Source organism: Onychostruthus taczanowskii, unplaced genomic scaffold, assembly GCF_017590055.1.
Source record: "Onychostruthus taczanowskii isolate IOZ18803 unplaced genomic scaffold, ASM1759005v1 scaffold45, whole genome shotgun sequence".
NCBI classification, from domain to species: domain Eukaryota; kingdom Metazoa; phylum Chordata; class Aves; order Passeriformes; family Passeridae; genus Onychostruthus; species Onychostruthus taczanowskii.
This window is the reverse complement of record NW_024502014.1, coordinates 421685-432676: the sequence shown is the minus strand read 5'-3', so window position 1 is coordinate 432676 and position 10992 is coordinate 421685. Positions and strand designations below refer to the sequence as shown.

The window sequence follows — 10992 nt, the reverse complement described above, 5'->3', positions numbered from 1 at the left end:
CTGCCTAGGCCTGGCTCTCCACCTGCACTGGTCTCATCTCCTGGGCCGCCACGAGCACAGATGGAGCTGCCTCTGGAGGTCATCAACCACAGATTGGGCAGAGAAAGCGTGGGTCTCCCTGCTCAGAAAGAAATATTTCCAGACTCTTTTCTTCCACTTCCCACAGAAGAGATGATGTTTTTACACCAAAGTGGGCTAGTTTCAGACAATCATAGTGCTGATCCTGGAGCTGAAGTTAAAAACCCTGTTTTAGGCAGAGGGGAATGAGGCTTCCCTGTGCCCAAAAAAAGGTGCTGGGGAAATACCATATTGCTACCTGCCATCCCTGCTGCCTGGTTCAGTGTCCCCAAGGACTTGTTCTAAGCAGCAGAATGAGAAGTTACTGGTAGGAAATGCAGGCAGCTGCATTCACACTTGACTCTATTGTTTCATAAGTATTAGCAGAGAGATTGAAAATGTAATTATGATAATTAAGCTAAATTGCAATCTTCCTACAGGAGCTACCAAATTATTTATATCAACTTTTTATCCTAATTCCCTTAACTATTCCCTGCCCAGTGGAGGAGGAACCCTTACTGCTCTGGGCTGCCTGCACTGTGTTCCAGTGCAGGCAATCCTCAACGGCATTTGTGAAACAGCAGCAAGTGGCAGCTCTTACTCAGCAGGAAATTGGGATGGGAAAAGAGCTTGTGAGAAACAGTGGTGCTGAGGGCAGAGCACTTTGGGGGCAAAGAGCCACAATAAGAGGGGAGAGCCAGAGGGAAGTGTGCAGGACTGGGAAAGGCAGTGCCCAGCTGCAGTTAGAGCTAGCTGGAAGGAGCAGAGCGATACTGGGCAGATGCTCAGGAGGGCTGGATTCAGGCACTGCCTCTCCTGTCCCTTGGGGCTGAGGGTGTACCTCCCACTGTGATCTTCGGAGCTGAAATGAGCACAGACCCCAGTGTGGCAAGATTCAAGGGTCATGGCACAACCAGGCCAGCCTGGTGCAGAGCCTGGATCTGCACACAGACCCAGCAGCAGCAGCTTTGGTGCTGCTGCTCTGCCTCTCCCTCCAGGAACACTGTCAGATCTAATTAATGTCACAGTTCAGCTTGTTCATGCATCCGAGCAGACCTCGTGCAGCTTCACGGTGCCGCGGGAGGAGTGATGAATCCCGTCCCAGAGCCTTTTCCTTCTGTCCCCCCGCTTGCCTGGGCCACAGCAGCACGTGACACCGAGCATGTCACCCCTCTTTGTGGGGTGGCAGCAGGACCAGCTGCAGGAGGCAGGCTGCCCAGCTGCCCTCCACTGAGGAGCAGGAGAGTAAGGAAGGAGGCAAAGCTCTTTACTGTGACCAGTTCTCCAGGGTCCTTCCCACAGAGCAGAGAACATGTGTTTGAGGACGTATGCCCCTATTGTGGAGCATAGGGGCAGATGATGTATACCATGATGTGCCACCACTGGGTTCAAGACATCTGGGCAGTGGCATGAAAGCCGAGATGCCTGCAGCTAGCAGACCCCGACCTTCATCAGTCCTGGGCTATCCTGTCCCAGAACTTGCCCAATTCCTACCATCAAAGGGGCTTGATTTAAGCCCACAGATGGGAGCTGTGCTCTGGCTTACCAAGTCTGAGCATGGAGAACATTTCCCAGCTTCAGAAAAAGCATTCTGCAGCCTTTCTCCCACCTCCACCCCTCAGCAGCAGCACTGACTGCAGTGACCAGGGTTGGATCTTGGAGGGTGCTGGGCAGCTGCAGCCTGGAGCTCAGCTCCTTGCAGAGCCACCTTGTCGAGCCAAGGGCTGGAATGGGACCTTGTCCTTCATTATATAACTGTTTCTCTGAGTGTTTTCATAGCACTCAGCCCTCCCACCAGGCAGAGCCCCCACCGGCAAGAGGGAATGTCACGGTTTTCTGAATGCGTGGCTTTGATTTCCTGCTGGGCTGTTGCAGCAGACAGTTCTGTTCCCCCCCAGTTCATGCACCTTGCCAGGCATTAACCAAGATTCAGGCCCCTACAAGGCACCAGGCAGCAAACTGGAGGTGTCACCTTCTCTGGGGTTGGTGATGGAGAGAAGCAGAACCTCAGAGGCCAGGTCAGCTCAGTCCCTCCATGGGGCTCTTTGAGCCCCGCAGATGAACTGACCTGGCCTGGCCTCTGGGACCCCACGCTGTCCCTGCACTGCCCTGGCTGCCTGCCCTCACATTCCTGTCCTTGCACATCATCTCCTTCCAGCTGCTGAGGAAAACAGCCCCTGCTGCTACCAGCGGCTGGGGTGAGGAGGGGGAGATGCCTTCACAGCACATGAGCTCTGCAGGAGCTGGGGCTGCTGCTGACCTTGGAAATGAAGGGGTTTTTTTCTTCCCAGCTCCAGGAGAAGCAGGAGGTGAGGCATAGCTGGCTGGCAATGCACCCTCCTAGCAGCACACCAGTTTTTTTCATCATCAGTGGGACCATGCCCACCCTCACCCAAGAAAACCAGGGGCTGTGCAGTGCTGTCACCCACAACCCCTTGGACAGTTGATAATAGGTTGTCTGCCCTGTGCCTTCCCTGCAGGCTGAAACTGGGGAGATTTTCCCCACTGAATAATAGAGGGTTTGGTGTGATGGCCAATAATTGGGCAATGGGACAGTTGTGATGCCTTGGGAATGACTAACAGCAGTGGGACAGGTCAGCTGCTCTTCTCCAACACACCGCCAAGGAGGAAATCCTGACGCCTTCCTGCTTCTCTGAGAGTCACAGTGTGTGTGCTCAAGGTGACTTGGAACTGTCCCAAGGTTGTATTTGATACTGAGTACTGCCTGTAGCCCTCAAAAAGGAAGAAGTTTTCACCATTGACCTGGTGCCATTCAACAAGTTTTCACATCCAGGAGTCCAAAGCAGCCCTCAGCCAACAGTTCCCACATTGTCCCCCCTTGTTCAGACAAACTGGATGTGCCCCATGCAAGGCACATCTCCAAACTAAAACTGCAAATAATTCTGGATCTAAATCAGTACTACGGTCTGGGCTAAAAGTCATTTTATGACTTGGCTCATTCCACTTGACCACTGGCTAATTTTTCTGGTTGCACATGATATTTTTTCCTGTTGTGGATGAGGAAGACCTAAAGATGGGAGGAGGGCATGCTAAGGGCAGAGAAAAACAAGAAGTTGTACATGGGATCCTGCCAACACTTCCACATTTGTGTGGTCCCCCTAAGCCTCATTTTCAGGAGAAAATCTGTAGTACACCAGTAAATACATAATCAATAAACATTAGCAAAAAGGGCTCTTTTCCCCTTAATCTCTTCATATTCTGGGGCCGTCATTGTTGCCTGGAATAATAAAATGCTCTATTTAGCCATAACACACTTGGAGAACCTCAGGCACCTGGTGCAGCACCTAAGCTGACTTGCCAAAGCATCAGCTCCATGTGTCAGGCTCAGAGCAGGATCATTGCCTTTCCTAGTGCTGTTTGTTATATGCATTTTCTAGCCAATTCATCACACACTGCCTGCTAGGTCAGAGATGTGTGAAGCTCAGTGTTCCACCTTGCTGTGCTGGACACCTCCTTGGCTGGCCCACCGAGCCTGGCCAGGGCAGTGATTTGCACCAGGGGCAGATAGCAATGCACGTAACTCTGCAAGCACTTGTTCCCACATTTGACTTCTTCCCCCACAGTTCAAAGCTACTGGCAGAGCTATGAGGCTGCCTTTGCTCTCCCTTTGCCCACCTGTCCCTGGGAAAGCAGTGGTGGGATGGGGCTGCTGGCTGCTGGGGAGCAGTTCAGAGTCTGTGCTGCTCTTTGCGCAGCCCTCCCGCCTCTGCTTAGTCAGGGGCTGATTCACCATCCCCAGCTTAAGGCTGACTGAGTGCTGATGGATGGAGCCTGATCGGCAGGAACGTGTGTCTGCTGACAGCCCCAGCAGGGGCAGTGCCCGCTCTGGGACACAGTCAGTGGGCAGCAGCGCTGGCACCCAGCAGAGACCATAGAACAAATTGTCCTCTACATATGGGAGCAGGCCTTTCCCAAAGCCCTGCTGCACCTCCCCACACCAGCCCATCAGCCAGCAGTAGGCTTTGCAGCTTCACAAGCAGCGACGTGTTTAAAAGGAAAAAACAGCAGCAGCTCAGCCTTTTACTCAAATCTATTGGAGAGAAGGTCTAGCTCTCTCCTCCTCTCCTTTTTCTAGGAAGATGTTCCTTCAAACTTGCTGTGCGGAAAATAAAATGACCTTTTTCTCCTCACATGCATTTGCTCTCATCTGCAGGCCCAGGCATGCTGCTATGGGGAGGGCAGGGCAGCTAAGCACACATGAATAACCTCACACCAGCACTGCAGACTACATATGACATTTTTTTCTATGGTTCTAGTACCAAAATATCCCAGGCACAAAGGGATTTGGACTCTACAGCTAACGACCTATGCAGGCCTCTAAGGAAACTGCACAGTAGCCCTGCTAATGGCTTCAAGGGGAAATGCTTCAGGCCCTGGCTGCTGCTACTGCTGCTCAGGGAATTGTGCTTTTAGCTCTGGCATGCGATAAAAACCTTTTCTCACTGTTGCAGACATGATGGCTCTTCTGGAGAGAGGAAAGGCATTGACTAAGCTCAGGCCATTAACCACCTTTAAGCACACACTGAGGATACAAAGCAAACACCAAGGGGTCATTCAACACCCAGGGTTAGTTAAGGTGCCGTATTGGTATTGCTCCCTGCTCCAAGCACTGCCTGCTCCCTCTGCCCCGGGAAAAGAGAGCTCTGGGCGCTCATCCCAAGGCACTTCTGGCAAGCCCCATCTTGGGACAAGCACTTTGGGATAAATTCTCCATGGTGTTTAATTTCCTCTTCGTGCCCCTTCCCTCCCTAGGAAAGGCGGAGGGAGCTTCGGCTGAGGAAAAGCAGCAAGACACAATGTTTCTCTAGCAAAGGGTGTCTCTGCAGGGCCGGGCTGAGCGTGCTCAAATCCAGCAGTGGCCGCCGGCTGCACCTCGCCGCCCATCACAAGGCAGGAAGGTGCCCACTCTGAGGGGATTCCCCCTGTCCCCATTACCCCTTCCCATGAAAGCCACACCACCGTGCCTTCCTCCTCTGACTAATTCATACTGACACAATGGTCTCGCTGGTATGGTGGCAGATTTTGCAATAGGTTTTAATGAGCTATTTACAAGTTCCGAGGCGGGCTCCTTACACAAGGAGTGTGGCCTGGCCCTGGCAGCTGGTTGGGCTTTTCATTGACATTCCTGCGACTCCAGCGATTGCAGCACAGGCACAGTGAAAAACATTTAGACATCAGAAATGCCAGATTAATTATCTCTTAATTGATACCTCCACCTGGGGACAAATGAAACCGGAACATCTCTCCTGCCCTGGGAGCCTGCCACTTACAAACAGATTTACAGCTAAAAATACCGCGGCAGTCCCGTGGCTAATCAACTTCAGTGCTTACCCTAGGTGAGGTTTAAAAATTGTCTCAGGCTGGCACTGTGAGCAGCGAGGGACCAGCTGCAGCACCTGGATGCAGATGGCATTAACGCTGTGCAGTATCCCCAGTGCCCAGGCGAGGGGCACCTCCCCTCAGGCAGTCTCAGGGCCCCACAGCTGGGTTTCTCCAGACTAGGATCCAGCCAGGGCGCCCTGACAGAGGTTTCTTGCACTTTCCTACCCATCATTAGACGCTGCCAAGAGGAAACCTCATCCCTGTGTCTTTTAAGCATCCTTATGTACCCAGTGTGTTTCCCTGAAGTGTAACATTTCCAGCGAGCTTGGGAATCACGTTTTATGCTTGTAACAGCTTTTTTGTGCAGTGCTATCCTGCACCTATAACACTTCCCAAGGGATCTCTCCCCCACCCAGCTCCTTACAGGAATCCACACACAGAGGCCAAATTGCCAGTGACCCCATTTAAGTTACCATCATCTTTATTTTCTTCACATATGTGCAAACAGAGGAGATCGCAATGGTGGTGTTCTTAAAAATAACAAAATGTATTTGCATACATTTCCCTATGTACAGGTGAACAGCCACAAGTAGTCTTCTTTTGCACAGCAAAAGATCTAGAGCATTGAGACCGGGGACAAGACCGGGGCCCAAAAAAAAGTTCTAACTTAAAAACAATAATAAAAAAAAAAAAAAAAAAACCAAAAAAACCCCAACTTCACAACAGTGCAAACCTCTTGGACACGACAGCACGATGGAGTGACTTTAATGGAGAAAACGGCGGGGGGGGCCTCTCGGATATGAGATTTCTGACTGTAAACAAGGCGCAACACCTCCCTCCCGCCGCCCTCCCCGGGGAAAGCTATTCCAGGAATTTGGCAGATCTTCAAGGGCTGAGCCGGAGGTAAACAGCCCGCGGCCGCCTCCCCTCCTCGGGCCGCAGCGAGTTGGGGTTCGGCTCCGGCGGCCACCGGCACCGGCACGGGAGGGGCGGCCGCTCCCCGGGATGCTCTGCGGGACGCGGGGGCACCGCGGGGAACCGGCGGGACGGCGAATTCCCCGAGGGGTCTCGTCGGAGCCGGAGGGGTCCGGTAGGCCCGGTGGGGCCGTGCACGCCCGGAAGGGACCGTGCATTCCAGGAGAGGCCGGAAGGAACCCGGTGCGCCCCGGCGGGGCCGCGCATTCCCGGAGGGAACCCGGTGCGCCCCTGCGGCGCCGCTCACGCCCGGAAGGGACCGTGCACTCCCGGAGGGAGCCCGGTGCGCCCCGCTGGGGCCGTGCACTCCCGGCAGGGACCGGGAACTCCCGGAGGGGTCAGAAGGAACTCGGTGCGCCCCGGCGGGGCCGCGCATTCCCGGAGGGAACCCGGTGCGCCCCGGCGGCACCGCGCACGCCCGTATGGGCTCGAGGGCTCAGCCGGTCTCGGGGTCGCCGGGGGGCGGCTGCTCGGCGTCGCTGCCGGGCGGGGCGGCCCCGTCCGTGCCGCCGCTCTCCAGGGAGGACTCGCTGCCCGTGCTTTCCCCAGAAAGCAGGCGGCGGACGCGCAGGTCGGCGCGCAGCGAGCGCAGATCGTTGCCGAGGCTGAGCTCGCCCAGGTCGCGGAGGAGCTGGCCCAGCTCTGGGCTCTCGCCGCGGCCGGTGCTGGGGCGCAGCAGCTCGCCTTCGGGCTCGCCCAGCGCTTCCAGGATATCTTCGCAGTCGCAGTGCATGGCCCGCTCTTCCTGCTCCTCGCCCAGTAGGTCCTCCGTGATGGAGCCCAGCTTGGGCGCGCTGCGGCTCCGCTCTACCGGCGGCTTGTAGCAGCACTGCCCGTTCAGCAGCTTGCGCAGCGGCACCAGCGGGATGCTCTGCTCGCCCACCAGCTGCTGCTGCTGGTGCCGCGCGTCGTCCCGCTTCTTCAGCCGGCGGAACTCGGCCAGTGCCGTGGCCGAAGTCTGGTAAAGCAACAGGGCCATGGCCTTCGCCTTCTCGGGCTTGGAGACCAGCACGGCGTGGCAGCGCAGCATCACCGCCTTGTGCTTCAGCTCGTGGCGGTAGATCCAGGCGAAGACACGGGGCAGGCGCGGGTCGGCCACGCAGTAGGTGACCCGGTGCAGCAGGTAGAGGTGGCCGGGCCGGCGCAGCCCCTTGTCCTCGGCGTGGGCCATGCGGATGCCCTGAGCGCTGATGGTCAGCTTCATCTTGGTGCCCTGCCGGCCCGCCTCGCTCTTGCTCCAAATCTTGCAGACGGCCAGGTCGGTGCAGCCCTCACCTTTGGACTGGATGGTGGTGGCGTTGCCCAGGTAGAGCACAGTATACGTGGGGTCTTCGCTGGTAACGCGAAATTTCCGCCGCTTGGAGCGGAACATGCTGCCCACGCGGTGCAGAGCGCTCTCGGGGCAGGCGCGGGCCAGCGAGGTGAGGGCCGAGTAGTGCACGCTCACCGCGTACCCCTTGGGCTTGCTCTGCCGCCGAGCCTCGCCCGCCGCCAGCTCCACCTTGCTCCGCTTCCAGGGCAGCATGGCCCCGCGGAGCCGCGGCTAGGCGCCGCGCCGACGGCTCCGGGCGCGGGGGGGCATGCCACGGCGGCGGCGGCTGGGCTGCCCGCCCGCCTCACATCCTTGCGGGCGCCGGGCCCTATCCCCTCCCCGCTCGCAGCGGAGCGCGGCCTCCAGCGGGGGACGGCTGCCGGTGCCGCCGCGGGCGCGGAGGAGCGGGGACCCCGGTGCGGCCCGGCCCGCCCCGGCTGGAGCGGCAGGGCAACGTGCGGAGCCTGGGCACTACAGCGCTCTCCTGCAGCTTTCGCCAGCACGGGCGGGGAGAATGGAGAGGGCACCGCGGGGGATGTCTGCCCCAAATCCCCTTAAACTGATAAAAATCCCAAGGCCACTGCCGGACCCCACCCTCTGCGAGACCCCACGGCCGGGAGAGCCCCAGCCTCAGCTGCCTGCACGGCCAGGGTGTGCCATGGACAAATCCCGCTCTTGCAACATGATCTTTCCTTTGGTTTGGTTAGTCCGGCTCTGAGACCTGAAGGGCCTGCAGCAAATACTAGTTATTATGTATGAGTAATCCTTTGCTCTTTATTTGTATGCAGCAGCCGAAGAACAAGAAACTGTCTTGTAACTTCTTGCTGGGGTTGCTGAGTACACTCACAGACATAATGAAAAAGTTGGTCTCTGTGTTGTTACTATAGCTTCCTGTGTCATGTGTCAGATCTTGCCAAAAAGAATGGAAATTCTAGCATTGCAGATAATGGCACTTCATCACGGTTTGGATAAGTGCTCAACAAAAGGGGAGCAGTATGCACTCGTGCTGTAAAATTATTACACAAATAATTTCTAGAGTTTGGATCAATTAAATCTATGTAATTATCTCGTTGTTGTTGTTGTTACTATTATTATTACTATTATTACATAATGCCATCTAGCAGATTATTTGGGAATTGCAAGTAACCACGGTGACCAGCATCAAACTATTAAGCCCATTCGCTTATATTTCCAAAATCCCCCTCACTGGAGGGCAGCGTGGTCAGCACCATCCCTCGACACTGCTCAGCCACAGCTGGTCCCAGGGGGTGCCTGGCTGCAGCCACGGTTTCCAGAGGCCAGTGGTAACTGTGGTCAGTAACATGCTGCAGTTCTGTCTTCAGCAGCTCTAGCACAGCAGTTTGACAGTGTTAGGAAGGCTGCTGCTTGCCCTGAGAAGTGAATGTGTTAATGCTCCCATTTTCCAATGAGAAAACTTCAGCTGGAGAGCTGCATGGGCTGGGTGTGCACCAATCAGTGCACACAAGCTGTTGAACAGCCAGGCCCCTTGATGTGAAGCCCAGCACTCACTGGGATGCACATCTGGGCTCAGCACTGTGCTGAACCAAACCCTCTGCCTCTTCAACAAAAGCACACTGGGACCTCAAGGAGGGCAGGTGAGGGGCTGAGGTCTGCCCTGACTGCAGTGCCCAGCAGCAGCTTGCCCAGCTGGGGGTTCTCTGCTCTGAGCCCTGATGCAGACTGGGTGTCAGGCACCCACTGGGAGCCCCCATGCTGCTGTCGGTGTGGGGGGCAGGAGGGGCTGTGTGCTCTGCTGCAGCCTGTGGCAGACAGCTCCTGCCAGCCTGCAGGACCACTGCATGGCAGGGAGAGAAAGACTGATTTGTGCAGCTGATTCATCTCCAGGTAGCATTCAATGTACTTTTCTTTTGTCTTCTTTGTCTTGCAAGGTGAAAACAGAAGATGCTGCTGTGCACATAAAATAAATCCAGTGGCTTGAGGTGACATCTGACACCCACGCATGGTGTGGCACTCCCAAAATGCCTGAAGATCTGCCTCCTCCCTCAAGGTGTCCTGCTGAACCACAGCTCCTCAGACCAATGCCTGCCTGAGCAGGGCCTGTGAGCTGCAGGGCTGAGAGCAACCCCATCTGCTCCTCGGGGATGCATGGGCATGGCAGTCTCTCCATATGAGGGAGCTGCTTTGCCAAAACCTGCCTGCCTCCAGCTGTGGGCAGAGGAACCTGTTCTGAGCCTTTGGCTGGTGGCTCAGCAGGCAGGTGTTTGCTTCAGGTGGGATGGAGCAAGCAAGGAGACCCACATACCTTCCTGCAGTGCTGCCTCTGGAGGGAGGTTAGAGCTGGGGGCGCTGGTGCTGGTGCACAGACACTTCTGATAATGATGCCCGCAGAGCTGTTTGAAGAGTCATGCTGGGCTCTGCCATCCCAATTGAACTTATCTGTGTTCAGGAATCTAGACTTCCAATTTTCACAGCATGGCTCGTGCAGGCTGCTGAGCCCCGTGGCTCTCCAGCATCCCTTGGGCAAATTTGTCAGCAAACCCCAGTGGTGTGTAAGGTGAGGAGGAGATCTGATCCCTTTGCCCTCCTCATGGCCTCCCCAGTCCCAAGGCAGCAGCACTGCCATTTCTGCATTGCATTCTCAGGTTCTAGACATTTCCTTATCAGCATCTCAGAAATCCACTGGGGGTTCCAGTTGGTGGCTGGGGAGCAGGAGCACCCCAGAATACCTGCCTCTGTACCACCTGAAGTGCAGCAGCAAGGAAGGTGTCTTGTGGTCACAGCCCTTGAGAATGGAATCTATCTCGGCTCAGTTCCTCGCCATGCTTGCTCGCCAGTCTCTGTGCCAGACCACTGTAGCTTTCTTTGCTTCATTAATGGGCCCAGATAATTCAGGACCATCTCTTTCCTGCTATGTGGCAACCGTTCAGTTCTGGGCACGGATGACTGCCACATGCTTCAGCAGCTGAAGAGCACGTTACAATCATGGTGGTCTGTGACAGCAATTCCCACACAAAATGCTCTGAGTTTTGTGCTGGGCTGAGGAGCTGTGCCACAGCCTTTGGGTGAAGTCTGGCAGCAGGGAGCAGCCCAGTTAAGTTTGGGGCACCTGCTCCCTGCTTGAGGCTGTTCCTGTGGTATTGGAAGTCTGTATTTCATTGCTGGGAGGAGAAGCTGAGGCACAGTGAGAGGGGAGCCTGCCCTGTGTGGCCAGGGCGTGCTGCCTGCTTCCCAGGGAACACGAGGCTCCCTCCTGCTTGCAAGGCCAGCAGCACCCGTGATGTGTAGGACTTGCACGCTGGGGCTTATCTGCATGGCGCTGTAGC

General features: G+C 55.9%; 1 protein-coding gene across 1 annotated transcript; it reads right to left on the bottom strand.

Annotated features, from left to right (window-relative positions):
* Positions 1-5863: 5863 nt before the first annotated feature.
* On the bottom strand, positions 5864-8009 carry FAM43A (family with sequence similarity 43 member A). Its single transcript, XM_041414473.1, has one exon. It carries the CDS (start codon positions 7898-7900, stop codon positions 6812-6814), a length of 1089 nt encoding a protein of 362 aa, XP_041270407.1. The 5' UTR covers positions 7901-8009; the 3' UTR covers positions 5864-6811.
* Positions 8010-10992: the final 2983 nt, after the last annotated feature.